We start from the raw sequence: 24,631 nt of genomic DNA on the forward strand, positions 1-24,631 counted from the left end.
TGGGCTTCTTCCTGTGAATGAGTCTGGTTTTTTTTTTTTTTTATTGCAGTGAAATGGTATTAAAGCAGAGATATGCATCTGGAAAAATCAAAATATCCCCATTTAATTGGCTCATTTGATGTGTTTGGCTCATATGTAACCACTCATTCTTGCAGATTTTTGTTGGTACAGTATAATTATTTTGGTCCCAGTAGTATTTCAAGCACCTTGGTTTATAATCAAAGTGTATCTGCAGCAAGGGAGTTGTGCTGAAGGACCATGTATCCGTTGAAAATTGTTATTATATAGAAATGCTGGGTTTTGTGGTTTTATTTTGCAGCCTTCCACTTTGTGGAAGTAGTTAATTTTTCCAATTAGTTTCTTTGCTGATTCCCTAGGATTTTCTAAGTAAACCATTATGTGACCAGCAAACAGTTTTTGAATCGTTCTCATTAAAAATGACAAGTTAATAAAAATACCAATATGTACTTCTTTTGGTAGGGAACATGGTACAGTGTAAAGAGCATGAAATTTAACATTGGTAGACCTGGGTTAAAATTCTGGCTCTGCTGCTTACTACTTGTGTGACCTTCAGTGTGAATCACTTAAGCTCTTGAGGCCTCAGTTTTCTCATTTGTATAATGAGGAGATTGCCCTTGATGACCTCTAAGATCTAGAGGTAGCTAAAGTGATGCACTGCATAGAGCACTGGGCCTGGAGTCAGGAAGACCCAAGTCAGAATCAGATCTCAGACCATTACTAGCTTTGTGACCCTGAGCAAGCCATGTCTTACTCTCTATTTGTCTCAGTTTCTTTGACTGTAAAATGGTGGTAATAATAGCACCTACTTTATGAGGATCAAATAAGATACTATTTGTTAAAGCACTTAGCACAATACCTGGCCCATAGTAGGTGCTTTATAAGTGCCTATTCTTTTCCTTTCCTTCTCCTTCCCTTTCCCTTCCCTTCTAAGGTCCCTTCTCACTTTAAACCTAAGATAGTATTTGAACCCCTATAACTCATTCTATTGAGTCGTGGTCATATTTCACTGCCTAGCTAGTCGAGCATTGATAATTACATGATATTTCTCCCTCAGGCCCATGTTTAAAGAGGGATGAAGAGTAACAAACTAAATTATATTTCTTTCAATCCCATAAAAGAAGAACCCAGAAGGCCTTCACAGAGGAAAAGAGAGCCATTTATATGAAATTTTATTATATCAATTATATTAAGGCTATTGTAGCAGGAGTATATTGAGCCTTGATTTATGATTGGATTAAAAAAAGTGATGCTGTTTTATACTGAATAGAAGCTCAGGCACTGGGATGGCTTTCATTGTAGATACCTCCCAACAGGGCAAGTAGCCCTCTGTTGAGCTCTGGTTTATAACTGATCACTGGGAGGCTGATGGATAGACTAAATAACCTCAGTAGGCATCTTCCAAGCAAGAATTCTGTGTTAGGCAACCTGAAACTGTAGAACAAGAGATGGATGTTGAGTCAGGGGACCTGCGTTCAAATCTTGGTTCTACTATTTCCTCTGCCTATGTGACCCTCGGCAAATCACTTAACCTCTCTAGCCTTCAATTTCTCATCTGTGAAATGGGGATTTCTGGATGAGGAGGCCAGTAAAGTCCCTTGTAGATTTCAATCTAGGGTCTTATGACTTCAGAAAAAGTTTCCATTTTATATGAGTAATGGAGTCTAATTAGGTTGGCTGTGATTCTCTCCATTAACATGACTAGATTACATGGATGTTTACCTAGATCTTTACTGAAAGAAAAAGACTGTTTTCGTTTCAGTTTTTTAAAAAAAAATGTTTTCCAGGTTACAACGCATGACTATTCACCGTTCAGTTTCCCTCATGGATGATGAATCTTGGGACAGTAGCGCTGCTGACTGGGAGCAAAGAGGTCTTTTAGGAAATGAAATTGTCAGCTTCTCCACATCTGCTTCCTCAGAGAAGAGTGAATTTCTGGACAGTTTTCATGTCAAATTCAATCTATCAAAACTGAGGTGAGGATACTTCCTCCATATGTCAATATTACCACCGGAAACTCTTAATAGATAGATAGAGCAATTATTTAGCTTTTGCTATGTGCCTGAGCACTGGGAAAAGGAATATAAACTAAAAGACAAATCCTACCCTCAGGGATCTTACATTCTAATTGGGAAAGACAATATGTAAAAGGGAATTGTAAAAGTCTAGATAATCAGGAGTGGAGCCAGGAAGGCACTTGCTGAAATGGAGGCTCTAGGCTAGAACTCTTCAACAGAAGGAGGGAACCACAGTGGTTAAGACATCTGCAGGGTGAGAATGCAGCAGAGGATGAGAAGTCTAGAGATTGATGAGGGGATTTACATTACTTTCCCATAATTTTTAGTAATCACATGATACTTACATACCATATATGTAATATAAATTATCTCCTGGTAGTCTGAGTTAGAGACTTAGTCTTTAGCTAATTTAGCTGAAAGAAAATTGTTCCTGATCATATCCTAGGCTTGCTTTACATGTGTGACTATGGATCTAATTTGTCCCAAGATTGGGCTGTGTTATGTCCCTTCCTTCTATTACCCAGGAGAAAACAACCTGCCTGTTTCTATTATCCTCAGTCTGAGTGTTCATCTGGCCCCAATGCATTTTCCCCTAAAAATTATGCCTGCTTTCCACAAATTCATGCAGAAGGAGGGATTTGAGCTGAGTCTTAAAGGAGACCAGGAAAACTAGGAGACAGAGGTAAGGAGGGAAAGCTTCCCAGGTAGAGGAGATAGCCAGTGCAAAATGCAGAGTTGGGAGAAGTGGATGAGAAATCTCAACTAGACAAGTATAGCTGGATTGTGTACAGCAGGGATGGGGGACCCTCATGAATTCAGATTTATCTTATGAGAGTCTAAAGGACCATCTTAACTTTCCTCCTTTCCTTACACCTTTCCTCTCTCCCTCCTTCATTTTTGTTACAATTTTCTTTGGAATTTATATTTGGGGGAGTTGGGGTAACTGGTAGTGCTGCTGAAGGAAGATGCATTTTTCTTCCTCTTGTACTTCTATAAGGAGCAAAGCAGAAGCTGTGGCTATTGAGGGAGAGGACATGTTATCTTTTGTGAAGAGCACAAGAGAGTATGGAGACCCAGGTTCTATTGCTTTGCTTATCTATTAAACTACTAATTACTTAGGTGACAGGAGACAAGTAGTATAGTCTCTCTATGCCCATTTCCTCAATTTTGAAATGGGGATAACAATTTCTGCTTCATTTATCTCATAAGATTCTTCTGAAAATTGAACTAAAAATAAATTTTGGAGCATTTTTCAGAATCTTGAACACTAAAACTTGTTGTGTTGTTGTTATTTAGACAAGACTTATTGGCATAGGGAACTCCCAGTAAGGGAAATCCCCCCATCAATGAAAAGCAACACCTGGTTAGCAGCTTCTAGTCTTACAGAATTGTTCATGGGCATTGAATGGGTAAGTGATTTGCCCAAGGTCAGAGTTAGGGCATTTCAGAGGGGGAACCTGAACCAGGGATTTCCTTATTGAAAGGCTGGCTCCCTATCTAATACAACAGGAATGTTTACTGTGACTATAGATGAGGGCTAAAGCATACTGTTACAGAATTGTGGACTCTTCATAAATTATCTAGAGTAGGGGATCTTAACCCAGGGATCTATGAACGTTTAAAATATTTGACAACTTTTTTTCAGTATAAAGAACTTCCTTTGTAATCTTCTATATTTTATGCATTTGAAAATAGTTTTGAGAAGAGAACCATAGGCTTCACTAGACTAACAAAGGGGGCCATGACACAAAGAGAGTTTAGAACCCCTAATCCCTGGGATGAACATTTACCCCATCTCTCCCATATCTACTGGACAATCCAGATCTACTTGTTTACTTGTGATTTCTCATCCAATTCTTCTAACTGCATTTTGCACGGGTTCTCCCCTCTGCCTGGAGCACTTTCCCTCCTCCCCTCTGCCTCTTAATTTTTCTGGTTTTCTTTAAGACTCGGCTCAAATCCTGCTTTCTGCATAAGGCCTTTTGTGTATGTAGATTCGACCTTAATATGTTGAAAAATAATTTGGCAGTGGAACCTTTGGCAAGTTATTTCATTATTCTGGGACTTGGTTTTCTTATCTTAAAAATGAGGGGATCACTAAGTTTCCTTCCCCCTCTAATATTCTATTAGCCCTCTGATTAGAGATGCTCCCTTGGTTCCTTGTCATAGTTAAGCACGTCTTAAAGTTCATCATACAGTATACTTATATCCTACGAGGAAGCAATAGAACTTAAAATTATTTAATACCACTTAAAATGAGGACAAAACATGCTTGAGCCTATAGTATTAAAAATGACATTGTTGTCTTTGGCTTGACATGTCTACAAAGTGCTACACATGAAAAATAAAGTGACTTAAAAAATCTTTTTAGCTTGTCAACTCTGCTGTTGTGTGTATTTGAGTTATGTGGGAATGAGTGGTACTGAACTTGAAGTAGTTCAATTAATGCCTCATATTTTTAAAAAGAAATGTCATTATGATTCCCATTTAAATAAGAACTGTTGAAACATAATTTTGGAAGTGTGGAATGGTAATTTATCAAATGCATTAAATCTGAAAGAATGTTGAATAAGGTCTTAACATTTGCAAAGGTTCAGAAGGTCTTGGAAAAACTGTTGGATTAAGGTTGATGATGCTTTATCAGATGGGCAGAATAGTTAAAGAGGTCTGCCTAGTATATGTATTTTTTGATACTTAAAGAATTTTTTAAGCACGTAGGTAGGTACTGTACTAACTTCTGGGGATGCAACGACAAAACAAAATAGTCTCTGAGCTAACATTTTTGGAAATGACAATCACAAAGAAAATTAAATATAAAATATACACAAATTATTTCCAGAGAAAGGACACTAGCAACTTATCAATCAATTGCTCAATCCATAAGTATTTATTAAGTGTCTACTATGTGCCAGGGCGTTGAGCTAAGCTGGGGATACAAACTAGTATATTCTTTTAAAAATTTATTTATTTATTTATTTTTAGTTTTCAACGTTTACTTCCAAGATTTTGATTTTAAAATTTTCTCCCATTCTTTCCCCTCCCCCCACCCCATGACGGCATGCATTCTGAATGGCCCTTCTCCCAATCTGCCCTCCCTTCTGTCACCATCCCCCCATCCCCCATTCTCTTATCCCCTTCCCTTTCTATTTTCCTGTAGGGCAGCATAGATTTCTATACCCCATTGCCTGTGTATCTTATTTCCCTATTACATGTAAAAACAATTTCTAACATTCGTTTTTAAAACTTTGAGTTCCAGATTCTCTCCCTTCCTCCCTCCCCATCCACCCTCATTGAGAAGGCAAGCAATTCAATATAAGTTATACATGTGTAGTCATGCAAAACACTTCCATAATAATCATGTTGTGAAAGATAAGTATACTTCCCTCCATTCTATCTCGCCTCCCTTTTATTCTATTCTCTCCTTTGATCCTGTCCCTCCTCAAAAGTGTTTCTGATTACCCTTTTCCCCAATCTGCCCGCCCTTCTATCACCCCCCCATTCCTCCCCCCCACACTTTCTTGTAGGGTAAGATAGATTTCCATACCCAATGGAGTGTGTATGTTATTCCCTCCTTAAGCCAAATCCAATGAGAGTAAGGTTCACTCATTCCCTCTCACCTCCCCCTTCTTCCCCTCCACGGTAAAAGCTTTTTCTTGCCTCTTCTATGTGAGATAATTTACCCCATTCTACCTCTCCCTTTCTCCTTCTTCCAGTATATTCTTCTCTCACCCTTTATTTTTTATCATCCCCTCATATTCAACTCACTGTGTGCCCCCTGTCTTTATATATTCCCTCCAACTACCCTAGTAATGTGAAAGGTCTTGAGTTACAAATATCATCCTACTATGGAGGAATGTAAACAGTTCAACTTTAATAAGTCCCTTATGATTTCTCTTTCCTGTTTACCTTTTCATGTTTCTATTGACTCTTGTATTTGAAAGTCAATTTTTCTATTTAGCTCTGGCATCTCAAGAATGCGTTAAATTCCTCTATTTCATTGAATATTAATTCCCCCCCCCCATTTCCCCCCTCAGTTTTGCTGGGCAGGTGATCCTTGGTTGTAATCCTACCTCCTCCAGAATATCATATTCCAAGCCCTCTGATCCCTTAATGTAGAAACTGAGCTCTTCCATGGCCTGAGATCGATTCATATTTTTCTTGGAGGCTTTGGATGTAGGAACTTTGACTTCGTTGTCTTCTTTTGATTGTATTTTTGATCTTCCTTGTCACCAAAATAAGATTCTGTAGTCTGAGTTTTTTTTCCCCCCACTGTTTGCTCATTTCCCCAGCCAATTACTTGACTTTTAAACTCTTTTTAACTCTTTCTTTAGGTAGGGCTCTGCTACCAGTGTGGAGGGCACACTGTCCCAAGCTTTAGGGGTTTTGTGCAGCTGTTTTCAGGGATACTTCTAGGGACCTGTTACTTTTCAGTTCTTCCAAGGGGATGATCTGAGGAGAGGTATTTACTCCTCTCCTGGCCTGTGGGCTGTGAGTGACCACAAGCACTCTTTTCTGCCCTGGAACTGTGAGAAGGGTCCCCTCTCCATTGTTGCTGCAAGCTCTGCTATGCTAGTGCTTCTGGCCCCAGGACTGCCACCCAGGACTGTGACCTAAATCCAAGTATGGGAAAAGCAATGGAATCCTGCCTCAGTGCCAGCCAAGAGATCCTTGTGATCTTCTGACCGGTTGTTTGATCCACTTACCATATGTGGGCTGAGAGCTCTGGAAGCAGCTGCTGCCACTGCCACTGCTGCTGACCCAGGGCTACGCTGGGGCTGGGGTTGGACTGTGCTGCATTCTCACCCAGGTCCGACAGACCTTTACTAGTGATCTTCTAAGTTTTTTGGCATTTGTGGGTTGAGAAATCTGGAAAACACCACAGCTACCAGTGATTCAGTCCCCTGAGGCCTGCTCCAGGTTCCCTCAGGCCCAATCTGTGCGGGCAGGGCCTGCGCTGGACTCTCCCAGCCTGATGCAACACACCTTTCCTGTCGATCTTCCAGGTTGTCTTGGGCTGGAAATTTGTTTCACTCCGTCTTTTGTGGGTTCTGCTGCTCTAGAATTTGTTTAGAGCCATTTTCACAGGTATTTAGAAGGGTTTGGGGGGGAAAGCTCAGGCGAGTCCCTGCTTTCACTCTGCCATCTTGGCTGTGCCTCCAAACTAGTATATTCTTAAAAAGCTTTGCTAATGTAGGTGGTGATGTCAGTCAAATTGAGGAGTGGTCATTTCATCCTTGAGATATTATTTGGCTTTGAACCAGGTAGAATATTTGGCTAGTGTATTTTAATTAAACCAGCATTTGAAAATAGAGTTATTTCCACTACATCTTGTGAAGTAATTTCACAGTCATATCTTTTAGGAAATATGGAAAAGAATAAAAAAAATTAAAACCATGAAGCAAATATACAATTTTTAATGTGGTTATTTAGAAAATTCAAGTTTTTTTTTTTTTTGAGTGAGGCAATCAGGTTAAATGACTTGCCCAAGGTCACACAGCTAGTACATGACAAGTGTTTGGTCTGAGGCCGAATTTGAACTCAGTTCCTCCTGACTTCAGGGCCGGTGCTCTATCCACTGCACCACCTAGCTGCCCCTAAAAATTCAAGTCTTTAAAATACTTTAGGTTGGCTTCTAACATCCCCCCAAAAGGGCAGATAGGTAATGCAGTGTCTCGTTAGAGCTCTGGGCTTGGAAGCAGGAAGACTCATCTTCCTGAATTCAAATCTGGCCTCATAATATTGATAGACTTAGCCCTTCTCAGCAATGCAAGGATCTAAGACATCTCCAAAAGCCTCATGATGGAAAATGCTATCCATGTCCAAAGAAAGAACTAAGGAGTTTGAATGCAGATCGAAGCATACTATTTGCTATTTTTTTCTTCTGTTGTGTTTTGTTTCCTCTTTCTGGTGGTTCCTCCTAATGGTTCTAATTCTTCCTTACAGCATCACTAATGTGAAAATATGTTTAATAGGAATGTATATGTATAGCCTATATCAGATCGGGTGCCATCTTGGGGAGGGAGGTGGGGAGGGAGGGGGAAAAATTTAAAACTCAAAAGCTTATGGAAGTGATTGTTGATAAATCAATATAAATTAATTAAAATAAATAAACATAAAAAAAAACAAACAAAAAACCAAATCTGGCTTCAGACACTTAACAGCTGTGTGACTCTGGGCAATTCATTTAATCCTGTTTACCTCAGTTTCCTCATCAATGGACTGGAGAAGGAAATGGCAAACCATTCTAATCATCTTTGCCAAGAAAACCCCAAATGATGTCATAAAGAGTTGAACTCGACTTAAACGTCTCAAAAACAACAACAAACAGCAAAATCCCTCAAAATATAATTTTATCTAAAACTAAAGGCCCATAAAGAAGGAAAGGAGCATTTATTAAGTGTTTATTATACAGCAAATATTATGTTAAGCAATTTACAAATATTATCTCCTTTGGTCCTCATAACAATCCTAGGAGGATGCTATTATTATTCTTACTTTACAGTGGAGGAAATTGAGGCAAATAGAAGTTTGGTGATTTTCCTAGTCACACAAGTAATAACTTTCTGAGGTTGGATTTGTACGAAGTACTGCTGACTAGCTCAGCTCTCAATCCACTGTGCCACCTAGCTGCCTAAAAGGATTTTTTTAGGGTTTAAAATCTTTAGTTTTCCCCAAGTAAGTCTTGATCAAATCTCTCTTTAAAAAAGGCATTAAATTCAGAAGTAATTCACTGCTTTTTAAAGTCATCGTCCCAATTTTATTTCGTACATTCTTTGAGCCATTTCTTTAAGATGAAGATCAGACTGACCAGACCATCACCAAGGCTGGTGATGAACTGTTATGTGTTTGTTCAGAGGACCAGCCTAGCTCAGGCAGAGGCAAACACTTGGCTGCAAAATGATGAATGATTTTGGCTACAGAAACTCTGGAAGGCCATTTATTAAATTATAAAGTGATTGCAATCTGCACTGGTGGAGGGAGCAGTCGCACTGACAACATTATAGACCCTTGAAGTATTGAAGAAGAAGAAAAAAATTGATCATCTCAGCCAGTACTTGGTGTTTCAGCAAAACTGCTGTGTGGATTTCCATCTTAATGTGTCTCTAAGAAGTGTGTTTCTTTTATTTCAGAAGCTGCTTAAGATGTTTGAAAGTCACCGGCCTTTTTATCTTTGGAGTTGTATGTTCTGTAAGTATTGGCATTTGGAAATTTTGACCTAGAGTGCCAATAATTATATGGCTTCATCTAGGTTTTTCATCAGATCCTTCAGCCATAGTAGTAGTTAACATTTTTAAGGTCCTTTGTATGTTATCTCACTGGATCCTCCCAACAACCCTGTGAAATAGGTGCCATTTTTATCTCCATTTAATCAATGAGGCAATCTAGAGTCACAGAACTAGTAAGTATCCAATATAGTATTCCTGACACCAAGTCCAGTGTTCTGTCCACTGCACCACACTTCTTCAGAGAACATGCTAAGTCTTGGGGTTTTTTTTTTTTTTTTGAGTTAGCTAGAGCAACACAGATTTTTAACATTGATAGAGCCTCATGTTGGGTGAAAATGCCATGTCCTCAATTTGTGGCTTTCCTGTTCATTCTATGGTCCTTTGGAATATGATCAGGTCTTGAGCATCTGCATGAATGGAGGCCATTGGTGTCCCAAATAGCGGGCAATCTAAGAAGCATTTTATGGTGTTTCAAAAGGATTTAGATAATTTTCCCCATGCAGATTTAACTTCCTAATTAAGATTTTATTAAGCTAATATTGGGCAGCTAGGGGGCACAGTGCATAGAGCCCTAGACTTGGAGGACTTATCATCTTCCTGAGTTCAAATCTGACCTCAGATACTTACTACCTATGTGACCCTAAGCAAGTCTCAACCCTGTTTGCCTCAGTTTCCTCATCTGTAAGATGAGCTGGAGAAGGAAATGACAAAGCACTCTAGGATCTTTGCCAAGAAAACCCCACTGGGGTCATGAAGAGTCAGATATGACTGAAATGACCGAACAACAAGAAGTTAACATTCAAATTAATTTTCATTTCTTGATGGATTTTCATTTCATCAACTGATGATATAGGGACTGTGGAGAAAGGGAAGTCTCATGGACATATATTGAATGACAGGTAGAAACAAGGCTGTGATTTTAATTTTTTTTTTTTTTTACTGTTAATAAACCACTCATGCTTGATTGAAAGCTGACTGTAACTTGCTGTGTGTTCTTTTGTCACTCTCTCTGTAGATGAGGCTTTTTGTGTCAAATAGATATTTGCCCAGAATAATATTAGCAGTCTTTGTTTCAAAACTTGAGATATCAGGTCATCAGTCTGGTGTACTTGTTTGGGTTATAGCATATATGCAATGTCTTAGAGGTTCATAAGTCTCATTCAATCTTGCTAGATGGGAGGGCCACTTCCATCTTTCTTATAGCCGTTAAATTGATCATCTTCTTAATTGACTCTGAATTATAGGAAAATTACTTCATCAGTATTTGGAGGCTTAATTTTTGTTGCAGGATCTTTGCTCTTTGCTGTTGATTTATTTTGTAATGTAAAGTAATTGTTGATCAGTCATCAGAGTTCACTGTAGCTAAATGTGTTGCAGATTCTCAAAAAAAGAGCAAGTGAGAATAAGTTGGAAAATTTTAGATCCATAAATTAATAACATTATTATACTATTTTGCATCTGTTGACAAGATTATTTAAATGCCATTGCTATCATTTCATTAACATACCTGCCGCATTGACTAGCGTAGTGCCTTGTCAATAGTGTTTAATGAATATTTGTTAAATTGAAATTGAATCATCTTAGTTAAGGTGTTTACTTATAATTTTGTTTTCTAATTATTCCAGATTTTATTTAGCACATATCCAGATCATGGAAAATCCTGGCAGATGTTGGCTGTGTCACCTCTGGAAAGCTACTGTATCCAAAATATGCACTGAGTTTTTCAGTCACCAGCAGATGAGAATTGTAGAGAATTGCAGACCATGTGAAAATATATCACTTTCCTTTGAAGTTCACAGCATAGATTATGATTCTTCTACCTAAAGAGTCTGCTCATGCACATTTGTAGCAGACTACTTGGTGAAATGTGACATATTTTAAACAACATGAGGGGAGGGAGAACTCCTATAGCAGTTGATTAAATTGTGAAAAGTCATGCAGAGAGCCAGCACTGTATAGAAGTTTCAAAATTCTTCTCTCATAGCTGCAATTATTGGTGCCTGTCTTTAAATAGCCTTGTGCATATTTTGAAGTCTGAATATAAATCTGGTTCATAATGCTCTAAGTCTTGAGAGGTTGTAGAAACCTATGTGCATTAATGAGAAAAGAATAGTACCTCTAAAATATAAGCTGAGGTCAGTATTTACAATGGAGTATAATGCTACCTAGATCCTAGAAAGGAAATAAGTCTTGGCAAGAGAGATGAGGGAAACAAAGGCAGTAAATGCTGTTATCTGTGATAAAAACCAATAAAAAAGACCCGGTTTTGAATTGAATTCTAAACCCCTTGCAAGGTTTCCCTTGTAGTCTATGCATTATATCTTCCCTGTACTCCGGAGTCATCTTGTTAATGTCAGTACTTTATGGCAAGATAACTCTTCTTGTCCCAACAGTCAAACTTAAACCATTTCTCTTTCTTTCTCAATGTTGGGTGAACTGGTAGAGACACCAGAAAACATAAATAATAGTGATGGCTTTTGCAATTTGAATTCTCCTTTGCCATGTTGGAGTAGTTTCTTGGTATTGAAAAAGAAATTATATTGAATTCTCCCATGCTGTCAACTTTGAACATGTAAACCGTTTGAAAAATGAACTTAAATGAACAACTGCCTGCAACATAGTCTTATTCCTGAACCTGACTTCAATAACTTAACACCTTCTTATTACCTGAGCTAGACAGATGATACCAATAGGCTGAAGGTTTGATGGTAAATAATATTTGGGATGACTACCATGATGTGAAACATTTGAGGTAATTACATTTTAATAGAGAAATGATGCATTTAGTATTCTCAGTGATGGTTTTTTTTTTTGTTGGCGTCTTTTGTATTTCTTGGTATCTTGGCATTTTTCTTGGTATACTTTTAAGTTGGAAATATAAAAAATTTAATGTGAGATGGAAAACCCTCCAGCAGAAAATGACCTTTTAAAACACTGCTATTACTCACAAAATAAAAAGTCCCATAGGGCCAGAAGGCACCATCAGTGTCATTATCAGGGAATTCCACATAATTTAATTTTTAGGATTCTTCACATTAGTTATTATTTTAAAGTCCATATATTTTAACTATTTTATAAAATGTTTCTTTACTGCTGTGTCTTATAAAACTCTCTGCCCAGTGTAATGTAGCATTTTCTTGATGAGTCAAAGTCATCATTATGAACATCAATAGTCATATTGTGCTATAATAGCATACTTGCTCTCAGGGGTATGTGTAGGGACATTAGTTACCCTCTCTTCAGTTTTCTTTTTACTAATTTATCTTGATATATTTTCTACATATTTACCCTCTTATTAAGACCTACCAATAACTTGAACTGCATTTTCTACTTTTTTATTGAACACTGACTATGTGCCCAATGTTGTATTAGGTAATGTGAGGGATACAAAAGGATAAAATCTGGTCTTTGGTCTCAAGGAGCTTACAATACAGTTGGGAAAACCAGATTAATAACAAACCTTCTGGTAAGCAGACATTAAACACTTAAAAATGTTTTCTCAATGCTTATTGTTTATTTTTTTTCACACTACTGTCCCTTTTCTGTAAACCCAATGCCATAAACCTGCCATTATGACAAAGAAACATAAACTATTCTAGCAACCACATTTACGACATTCAGCACCACCTGTAGCCCACTACACCTTTGCTGACAGGAGGAAAGAAAGCCCACACATTTTATAAAGACTCCTTGCAGCTTTTACAATAGCAACAGCTTCTCTTTAACCTAAGCTGTGTTTTAAAAAATTTTAAAATAATTTTGAACTTAAATACAAAAGAACAAAAAAAATTCCATTTATACGGCACAACTCAAAGAGATGATTCAATATGAAACCATAAATCTTCATTTCTCAGTTTACTTTTAAAAAAACTATGTAATAAATACTATATAAAAATATACATAAAAATACTACATAAAAACAGTCTTTTCAAAGCTACCCTGCTTTTCTGTGCTTCTTTCTCAGTTTTCTTTTGTGTTCTGCTATGCACTTTTTATTTTTTTCTCCCTCCCTCCCCACTCTGCACCAGAGAAGTCCACCATTAGATACAGATATGTATATAGATGTAAAATCATACTATACACATTTCTGTTTATCAGTTCTTTTCCAGAGGTGGATAGTATCTTCCTTCATAGGTCCTTTGTAGCTGATTTGAGTATTTATAATATTCAAAACAACAGTCATTCACAGTTGTTCTGCAAACAATATTACTACTATTGTATACTTAGGCTACCTTTTAAATGAATTAAGTTTGCTCCAGGAGTTCCTGCACATCTAGGTGTGGTTTTCTGGTCAGCAATTTTTTACATTAATAGTGAACTGATTTATTAGAAGTACTCATTATCTTTGATCCCTAGGTGGCCCAGTGGATAGAGTGCCTGAAGTCAGTAAGACTCATCTTTCTGAGTTCAAATCTGGCCTCAGACACTTACTCGCTGTGTGAACTTGGGCAAGTCACTTCCTCCTTTTTGCCTCAGTTTCCTCATCTGTAAAATGAGCTGAATAAGGGGCAAACCACTCCAGTATCTTTGCCAAGAGAACCCCAAATGGAGTCATGAAGAGTAGGACATGACTGAAACAACTTAACGATAGCAACAAAAAAATGGAGAAGTCATCGAACCCTTTCAGTGTCCACAATACTATCAAACCTATGTACTCTTGGGATCTAGAGAGACTCTGGAAGCAAGACTCAATTTTGTTCTTTTTCCCAGGAAAAGAGACACCATTTCTTCTGAACTCATTATGAACATGCTTTGGGTGACTTTTCCCGTAACCAGTTCTTCAGGTCTCTTTACCCTAGTACTTGGTTGAAGGTTTTCTTGATTTTTTATTTATGCTTCGGAGCTTTAAAATTCTGTCTTAGCTTCAGGGTTTAAACAACCTTTACCTTCAAGAAAACTGAACATTTCTATGAATATGACCCACTTTTGCTACTCATCCCTTTAACCTTCTTGATTCTCTTGCAAATAGGAAATATACTTCTAAAAACTCTGAGCTTACCTCTGGACCTCAAGGGAAACTGTCATGGTGGAGCATTCTTTCAACTAAGGCTCTTAGGAGAACAAACTGATATGTCTTCTTTATGACTTCCACAAGGGAATTGGGGAAGAAGTGTTTTTATTTTTTTAATTTAGTGCTCCAAATAGACTAAAAAATCCCAAAAAACTGAAACCAGAGGTTATGTCTAGTCAGAGATGGTCTTCAGTCAGACAAATAAATGCTGTCTATGGATTTTTTTTTTTAAATTTGAGGGGGTATAGGGATTGGTAGGAAGGGGAATGTGGGAATTTTAGGAGATAATGGAAAAATGTTATCCTCTCCAAGAGTGGCTCAAGAAAATTAGGATCATAAGATTTTGAATTGGAAGGAAACATAGAAAAGAAATATTTTAGTGCCTCAGACACTTACTAGCTGTGTAACCCTAGGCAAGTCACTTAAGCCTGTTTGCCTCAGTTTCCTCATCTGTAAAATGAGCTATGGAAAAAAAATGGCAAACCACTCCAGTATTGCTGCCAAGAAAACCCCAAATGGGGTCATGAAGAATCAGACACAATCAAAATGCCTGAATGATGGAACAACAGAAAGCTGTTCATGGTTTCTTGGTGTTCCTCTAAAGAGCAACAACACAGAAAATTAAGAGATGGAATTTAAAGACAAGCTATTTCCAGCCTTACATCAAAGATGGTTCTCCAGGGAGACAGTCTTGTTAAATACAAGGCTACAATTATGCCTTCAGTGCAGCTGTGGCACAGGAAGTCTTCTTAAAGGGCATAGATGGAGTAGGCAGACATCATGGAGATATTGAAGATTTATGGAATTTGATAGCTATGATGCATTATTCCCAACCTCTGCCATCACTAATGTCTCCTGCTCAGCCGGAGGAGCCACAGTGAGCTGCCAGCCTATGGTGACACAAAAGCTGGTGGTGGAGCAGCTACCAGCAGTGGAGGCTGAAGGAGTCTAACAGAGTTTAGACAACATTGCTTGTTGGGGAGGGCTAAAAGCCAATTGAGTAGCTTAGTCTGGTGCCAATATTGTGAAACCCCTGGACTCAGAGGCTTGCCAGAGTGACAAGACAAGGATGAACCAGCCAAGGTTGGAAAAACTGATCAGGTCAAAGCTTCCATGCTGGTGAATATGTAAGTGGTCCCTATACTTCCACCTGGGGTGAGATAGGAATATCCAGTTCAAAAAAAAAGTTAAAAAGAAAAGAAATCAAGAATCAGGCAGAGGGGCAGCTAGGTGGCACAGTGGATAGAACACCGACCCTGGAGTCAGGAGGAGCTGAGTTCAAATCTGGCCTCAGACACATAACACTTACTAGCTGTCTGACCCTGGGCAAGTCACTTAACCCCATTGCCTACCCCCCCCAAAAAAAAGAATAAGGCAGAGTCTTTTACTGTTGGGATTATTATTTCACTTTAAGGACTTATTAAAATTATCTTGCTGAAAGAAGTTATTCTCTGAATAAATCAACATCTCTCTGATAGTAAGGTTAGTTAAAGATACCACTGATGTACCTGCTGCAGATTTGCAACGTGCCACTCTTTATTATAAAGAATTTTATGAAAATTACCTGTTTAATTTCCTTTTTTGATTTTCTTCATAAATCTAGTATTATGCCATCTAGTCGGAATGGTTTAAGTGAGTCTTGTTTAGAACTGGAGGAGAGATCAGGTAGATTCTATAGACAAATTTCTCCCCTTTACAATGTTTTGGAAACTTGAGGTAGGTTAGTAGAAAATGGAAGGAAGAGCTGTACAGATAGATAAAAGTCTAGTAAGATTGCAGTTGGGGTGATTCATGGGTGGATCAAAAAGAAGGAAAAATAAGTGAGTTTAGTAAAACAGAATGATGGCTTCTGAAGTGGGTGGGTGGGGGGGATAGAGACAGAGAAAGAAAAACAGAGAATGAAGGAATGAGTGAATGAATGAAAAGGCATTTATCAAAAAGCAGAAATTCTGCTCATTCAGGGCTCAATTCCAGTTTCCCCTTTCTTTTGTCTACTCCCTGCTATAAATAAACTTCCCTGCCTTTATCCTGAGTAATCCAGAATTTACTTTAAAGGTTTATCTATGATAGATATGGGGAGAGGAAGCTTTGAAACTAACCTCCAGGGCAAGGTGGTAGTGGATATGGCTGCTCTCAAGCCTTAGCTGGAAGTCTTGTAATTGCTTAGTAGAAAAAAAAATGCCGAAGTTCTTTAGGTTTCTCAGTGTTGGTCATGACAGGGCAATGGATATTTTTGTGTTTATTGTTTCTTAGTGAAATAGCAATCTTGCTGTTTCTTTTGTCAGCTTCTGGTCAAGGTCAGTGATGATGTTAATTCACAACTTTGATCTGGATTTGATGGTGGGTGGAAGCGCCTTGTGCAAGATCCCACAATAAGCAATTTTGCTTTGATGGGGAAAAGTTTCTTCATGAGAAAGTGACCCAGGAAATAACAAAGCCACTTTCCCCAACCCCACAGAAATCTCATGTTTCTTTTGTTCCAGGCTCAATGTGTCATCTCAGTAATTGTGGGATTTATTTGAGAAGTATTGTATAAAAGGAAACCACCACAATTACCTGCACCTGAAGCTCATTGTTGAGAAATTGTTGGCTGTACTGGCTGCAAGGAAGAATTTGTCAGAGAAGCCTTAGGTTATCAGGCCAAGGAGAGGGGTCAGCAGACCTCAGTAGGCAGGTTAATTAATGCCTTTCCTTCTTAAAGGCGTATATTTCCAGCCATCGTTTAAAACTCAATGCTGGGTTTGTGAATATGTAAAAAAGAAGGAAAATACAATACATTAAACTATTCCCTATCCTTTCCCCTTTCACTTAGACTCCAAGCCTTTAGAAAACTATAGGAACTACGGGCATTGTTCTGTCTTGAATGGAATCTCTTCATGGACAGAGAAAATATGGATGTATTAATTTGCTCCAAGGGGATCTATTTTTAAAGGACACTAATGATTCCTAATTTTTTATCTTTTATCTAATAATGTTGTCCTGTGTGGTTTCCTCCCTTCTCTTCCAACCCCATGGATTCTAACATTGAGGACCAAGATGTTGCATATTTCCTTACTTTTAATCAATCAGTTATTCACTCAACAAGTATTTTCTGAGCTAGATGTTGTGAGAGAATTAGCAAAAAAATGGAATTTGATTACAAATCTATATCTATTCTAGGTACCATTAGACATATCTTAACATAGATGAATAAATGAATTAAAAAGCTTATTAAGTGCTTACTGCATGCCAAACACATGTTAAGTGCTTGGCATACAAATACAAAATTCACATAGTCCTTCCAGGACTTTGTATTTTAATGCTGGAGTGGGGGAAGTGGGACATAACACATGAAAGAATAGTGGCTAGAAAAGGATGTTTTGATCTAGAAAGTTACATCATAGGGATGTCATAGGGATGGTGAGCAGAAAAAGAAACTCTATTGGCCACACCTAATGATCATTTAATTACATTTGGGGTTGGGGTGGGAGTAGGATATGTATGAAATGGCAAGGAAAAAATGGCCAGGCTGAAGATTAGGATGCATGGTCCCAGAGAGTTCATAGCTGAGTGGCTTAACTTCTTTAGGGCATCATCTCTGGAGATCTGGTTTGAAAGGTGGACACCCAAGCAGTAACAGGGCAGAAACTGGATGGTGTGAAGGTGAGGAAGTGTGGTAGCAGGGAGTTCAGTCAATAAACAAAATAAATAAACATTTATTAAGTGCCTACTATGTGCTATAGTGGTAGGGATACAAAGAAAGGCTTTGAGAAGCTCACAATCTATTGGGGGAGACAACATGCAAACAACTACATAAAAACAAGCTGTATGCAGCATAAATGGGAAATAATTAACAAAGGAAAGGTGCTAAAATTAAGAGTGACTGGGAAAGGCATCCCGTAGAAGGTGGGACATTCCCCAAGCAAGCTGGGGAAGCCAGGGGTAGAGATGAGGAAGGAGAGCATGCTGTGCATGAAGGACAGCAGTGAGAGTGCCTGAAGTCAGGAGGGGGAGTTTCTCGTTCAAGGAAAAGTGAAGCGGCCGGGGACACTGTATCAAAGAGTATATGGAGTGGCATGTAAGCACCCTAGCTTCTGTCACACATGGCCTCTGGAAGTCCACTTAGGAGGATGGAGGGGCAGAGGCAGAGCTGCTGGAGTTAGAGAAGGGGCTGTAGACATCACCCAGTTCAACCAGATGGGGTTTTGAATCCAACTCCTCTGACTCCAAACCCTGGGCTCTCTTCACTACAGACTTGTCTCTCAAAGATCTACTTCCTCTAAAAAAAAAGAAAAGAAGGGCCACCAGAGAATAAAGGAAACTAAAGGAGGAGAGGAAGAGTTCTGTCAACTGTTGAACTGCTTACCAGAAAAACAAAACAAAACAAAACAGAAAAGGGAAATCCACTTACCTCCTTCCTATTCTGGCCTCCTTTCCTCTTGCAGGAATCTCTACAATCCCTTGCCAGAGAGGAGGCACTTCTCACATCTTCATTTAGCAGAGTCTTTAACTTCATTGTCAGCACCTTCTGTCAGTCGACCCTGTACCTTCTGAATACCAAGTACTATGCCAGACTGAAGGTCATTAGGGATGCTGCCCCCTCATCAAAGGATAAATAAGTTATAAATCAAGGATTCCCAGAACAACAGAAAGACTCCACCTTGATCAAACCACATACGTGGTTATTGCTTCCTTTTCTGAGAGTTAATGTTCTGCTGGGTGCAAGGTTAGTGAGCTGTAACTAGAGGCAGCTAGGTGGCACAGTGTGGGACCTGGAGTTAGGAAGACCTGAGTTCAAATCCAGTAGCTGTGTGACCCTGGACAAGTCACTTAACCTCTGTCTGCCTCAATTTCTTGTAGGAATTACAATAGTGTCTGCCTCCCAGAGTTATTATTAGGATAAAATGAGATATTTGTAAAGTGTTTTATAAACCTTCAAGTACTACATAAATACTATTTTTAGACTAGAATACAATAAAATATCAATAGGTTGTTTGATATTGTCAAATACAATTAAGTACCAGGCATCTAATACCATGTTTAGGTAGCAAGGAGTTTATAACAGATTGTTTCATATCTTACTAAATAATATTTAGAACCATGATTTGCAATAATTTCTATGCCTCTATGTACACCACTGGTTTGGGTCAGTGACAGAATTCTCATTTTCAACTCCCCTTTTGATTTCTCCTTTTACAAAGGTTTGACCTCCTTAAGGATGGTAGTGGAGATTTTAATTCATTTCTTCCTTTGTCCATTCATTTACCACCCTCTAAATCCTCAGTACTCAACTTTGAGCTTTGAGGAGATAGAAAAGTTTCTTTCCTCAACTTTATAATCTATATTTGGAGATACAGCATGGCAAAATGGGGATTGGTAGGGATTCTAGGAGATGTGGCATCTTTGCCTCTGTTCAAATCAAGCACTTGTGTGATGTGATCTGAAGTAGAAGGTGAATATGACCCCTATGGCTGATACTAATGGGGCAAGTCCTTGGGTTTCTTAGGTGCTGTGCTACTATTCCCCTCCTTTGGACATTTATCCCTTAACAAGCAGGGCACCAGCTGTGAATCTTACAAATGTTGGTGACTCTGCTCTACTCAAGTTAGAGCTGGCAGGGTCCTTGATAGTTGGTGTGGTTAATCGGCCTCAAGCGGAAGAACATATTGTGGTTGAAGTTACTCAGTCAGAAGACCCTGGCTCCCGAAGGAGGCGCCCACAGCAACAGGTAATAAAGATGAGCTATATGAAAATAATTGCTTGAGAAGATGTCACATCTCTTTCAGGTTTGAACCACTTTTATCACATTAAGTTTCATTTTTGAAAAGATTTGGTTGTGAATTGTAAGGTAATGACACCATCGGCCATCAAACAATTTGCATTGAGACCTTTTTCTTGTCTGGAAAATATATTTTTTCTCCTGTTCTTTGTAAAGTGACTACACAACCCTTGGCTCTATGTTGCTGTGAACAGACAGCTGTATGAGTTTTCCCCAAAGAATGAATTGATTGAGAAATTTAGAGGAATATTATAGGTTTTGTATTTCTTTGTGGTAGTGATTCATATTGGAGGCACCTTAATTAGATTTTTCTTAAGGGTACTGACTGCATTCATGTGCTGTAATTAAATTGTCCTTGTACACAATTGCATTACTGAGAAGGGCTTACATATTTTCCATTTGCTTATGGTTGCTTACATATTAGTATCTTAGTGCTTACAGAATGACTTGAGTTTATCTTCTCATGAAAAGCAAAGCACAAATCAGAAATGTATAGTAGTGATTATTTTTGTATTATGACACAAGCTTAAAAAAAGAATACTTGTAGATTGTATTTCTTAAATCATATTCCTTTTAATTCCTTTCAGAGTAAGAATATTTTGTATTCCATTTCTAACCTACCAGTATTTCTACGTCTATGATACTTTCAAAATTTATCTTATATGTTAATAATATGTAAAATATAAACTATATATGATATATAATATATATTATACATTTTAAAAGTTTCTACAGATCTTTTGCTCAACATTTGGTTTTGGATCAAGAAAAGGAACCCACACTCATTACTCAATTGACTGAAGCCGTTGCTTGGCAAGAATATTCAGGAATGTGTGCACTTTACTCATAATCACCTCTAGCCCCCTGTTTCAAACACACTATGATATGCTATGGTACAATGTCTGGGCCCACTAGTGGTCTTCCATGAAATGATGGCGTGTTTCTTTAGATAGCTGACTGCAGGGTGTCTAGTGATAGAGATTGATCCGGAATTCTCTGTCATTGAGGAGTCTTTCTGACCTTTTGCCTGCTTGAGAACCCATGGTCAAAGTGAGGCAACAGACACAGTGGGATAGCTGAATATTCATAGTCTCTGAGGTTATCAAGAATCAACAAAATTCAGAATAAGGCAGCTTGGTGTAATAGTGATTAACTCTCCCTCAATTGAGTGAAACCTTCTATACATGTTTATTCTTTCATCCACCTTTTGTAAGATGCATACAATTATAAGATGCTGGTTCAAAAACATTTCCGTATTCTTGCCAATAAATCATACCCAACCTGGACCATAGTCTTAGAGTTGGGAGGGCCCTTAGAGGTCGTCTACTTCAACTCCCTTAAAAATGAGGAAACTGATGCCCGTGGAGGTGACGTGACTTCCCCAGGGTCACATTCGCAGAAGTAGGATCTGAATCCACGTCCTTTGACTATACAATGCTGAACTCTTTCTACTTCACCACATTTTCTCCTAACTATAAGACTAGGTACATGGAAGGGTCTTTCCTTCTTTTACTTGGTTAGTTTACTTGTACCTACATACTATTATTCAGTCTATCATTGACCCTTGGTCAGTTGTTTGGTGGTGACAAGTTATTTATAAACATATTTGTAATGACTTATATAGGTTTTGGAAATAGTCACACAATCAACTATCCAGACAGTTCAAACTCATAAGAATGACACTTATGGCCCTGCAATTACCATTTGGCTATGTGCAGTCCGGTATTGATAAGGCTTCATAAGTATTTTTTTCTCTTCTCGAAAATTTTGCATAATGGTTTCCTTTTCTGAAATAAAGATTCTTCATAAACCAAATAACTGCATAATATGTTTCACTGAAAGATGATTGTCGACTGTTTTTTAGGTCATCTATAACTGGACCATCTTTTTAAATTCTAGAAGAAATGAACGAGCTGTTACTTCAAGGACTTTTGAGATAATTACCAGGTTGGTTCTCAGATAAATGGGAATTTAGAAAAGCAGGAGGGAACTACTGCATGCCAAATTGTGAGACAGAGAAGGGCATGAGTTCTAATCATAAATTGTCATAGCCTCTGTTTAGCTAGGTGCGCCTGGGAAAATCACTTCATCTCTCTATCTCCCTCTAAGTCCTACTCAAATGCTTTGTCCTGGTGGGCATGACCTTGAGTTCTTGAAGGTTAAATCAATAGAGAACAAGCTCTGGTAGAACCTACCAGCCCTCCCCCAAAACTGGTGATATATATGATGGCTAGATAGAGCATTTATTGTGTGCTTACTATGTTTCAGGCACTCTGCTAAGCTCTGGGGATACAGATAAGATAGTCCATACTCTCAAGAAGCTTACATTCTACTAGAGGAAGGCAAAACACATACGGGAAATGAAGGAAGTGGTAGGAAGGGGCTGAGAAGTTCAAAGAATGCATGTCAGGCATGAGTGAAGTAAAGCATGACTGAGATCTTTCCTAAAATAGAGCTTTCAGAGGGAATCACCAATCAGGAGATCAGGACTTCAGAACGGATGTTTTCCTAGGGGGCAAGACAACAGGTAAGGGGGAGGAGAAGTGATGATGTATTGTATATCTATTATCTGAGGATTAGCCTAGTTAAATTCGAAGAAACCCATCTCCAGTTTGTCTAGGAGGTGACAAAAACCTATCCACAGCAGCTCTTAGAGATTATTTACTAAGTCCTCCAGGCATTGTAATCAATGTTGTTGGAGGAGGTACCCACGTAATGAAATCACAGATGACTGAAATATTAAAGTGTATAATATCTTTGTCATCATGGGATTTAATATACATCAATTACTAGAGGCTAGGGAGAAATCACCATTATGTCTATGCTAATTATTATGATGAGAGAATCCAAGAAATGAGTTTGAGGAAAATTATTTTCATCTTTTTCAACATTCAGATTCCATTTTTATTCTGAACCTTCCTAATAAAAATGAGCCTATTTTGCTTTTGAGGAATTCTATGTTGTAAGAAATTTTGGAATGTTCCCTTATTCTTTTATTTTAAACTTTAGCCTTTTCTTCCTTATATTTCTGCATCCTTCCTCCTACCAGAGTTCATTTTAGAATCTCATCATCACATAATAGAATCAGGATCCCAAAAAGTTATTACCCAGCTGGAACTAGTTATTAACTAGTTGAGTAAATCTAATAAGAAGAAATTCAATGGGGACAAATGTAAAATTTTACTTTTGGAAACAAAAAGTCAACTTCAAAATACAAGATAGGGAGGCATAATAAAGTATTTGTGAAAGAGACCTGGGGGCTTTTTAGTGGACTTCAAGCTCAGTATGAATCACTAGTGTGATGAATTACAAAAAAACTAATGTGATCATGGGCTGTGTGGAAAGATGCTTAATTTTCACACTAGAGAGGTGATAATTACTCACCAGACATCTTGTCAGATGATAATTACTCACCAGATCTCGTCAGACATCATCTGGAGTACTGTTTTTGGTTCTAGGCATAATGGTTTAAGGACATTGATAATTTCATTAGTGTCCAAAGTAGGGCAATCAGGATGGTAGGAGGGTCTTGAGTTCATGTCACATGAGGACAGTAGGGTACATTCTTCCAGTTGTAGGCACTGGACATATTTAGCCTAGAGAAAAGAATCAGAGGGGACCTAAGAGTTTCCAGAACCATCAGGTAGGTGGAGAGATTAAATTTATCCTATTGGAGCCCTGGAGGCAGAACCAGGGACAATAGATGAAAGTTTCAGAGGCAAATTTAGGTTTGATGTAAGGAGAAACTTTCTGCTGCACCAAAGTACAGTGTGCTACCTCAAAATTTTTTCCCTTCCTTAGAGATCTTCAAGCAAAAGCTGGATGACCACTTGTCAGGTGTGTTATTGTGAAGATTCCTTTTGTGTAAGGGTTAGAATATAAGGTCACTGAGGACCTTTCCAACTTTCAAGCTATGTGATTCTGTGAGAATATTGATAAATATTTGGGTTTGGAAATACATACTTTAGTATACAGCCAAGTCCTGATTATCCAAAGATTGTTGGTTTTTGTTTTTGTTTTTGTTTATTGTTTTTGTTTTTGTTTTTTTGTTTTTACCATGGCATACACCATCAGGAAGGCTAGGTAGAGGCCAAGGAACTAAAACCATTTTTCTCCTGGTGTACTGCATTTGGAGTCAGAGAACTTGGGTTTGAGGCTTGGCTCTGCTGCTTATTATCTGTGTGATCTTGAGTAAACCATTTATTTTTCTGGGTTGCAGTTACCTCATCTATGAGATAAAGGGGTTGGATTAGGTCTTCCAATTCTACATCTTGGGATCTTATGATTTCTTCTTTATTTTTGTTTTATTAGCAACCACTCATAAAAGGTAAGCCACTAATAAGGAGGTGTGCTTAGGAAAAAAAGGTGGAAAGTAGTGGCTAAAATTAAGTTCAGGACTGTTATTGGTTAGTTGTTTTAGTTGTATCCAACTCTTTGTGACCCCATTTGGAGTTTTCTTGGCAAAGATTCTTGAGTGGTTTTGTCATTTCCTTCTCCAGCTCATTTTACAGATGAGGGAACTGAGGCAAACAGGGTTAAGTGGTTTGTCCAGGGTCACACAGCTAATAAGTGTCTGAGGTCAGATTTGAACTCAGGAAGC

At 38.2% G+C, this 24,631-nt stretch overlaps 1 protein-coding gene across 1 annotated transcript in view; it reads left to right on the top strand.

Annotated features, from left to right (window-relative positions):
- OCA2 (OCA2 melanosomal transmembrane protein) overlaps positions 1-24,631 on the top strand; it is a 556,217-nt gene that overhangs the window by 66,443 nt on the left and 465,143 nt on the right. Inside the window, exons 3-7 of the mRNA XM_027856659.1 lie at positions 1,806-1,994; positions 9,167-9,224; positions 10,888-10,960; positions 19,817-19,980; positions 21,896-21,978. Coding sequence (XP_027712460.1) covers positions 1,806-1,994; positions 9,167-9,224; positions 10,888-10,960; positions 19,817-19,980; positions 21,896-21,978 — 567 coding nt within the window. The remainder of the gene's footprint in view (positions 1-1,805; positions 1,995-9,166; positions 9,225-10,887; positions 10,961-19,816; positions 19,981-21,895; positions 21,979-24,631) is intronic.

The sequence above is a fragment of the Vombatus ursinus genome, unplaced genomic scaffold (assembly GCF_900497805.2).
Source record: "Vombatus ursinus unplaced genomic scaffold, bare-nosed wombat genome assembly UNPS02011591.1, whole genome shotgun sequence".
Taxonomy (NCBI): domain Eukaryota; kingdom Metazoa; phylum Chordata; class Mammalia; order Diprotodontia; family Vombatidae; genus Vombatus; species Vombatus ursinus.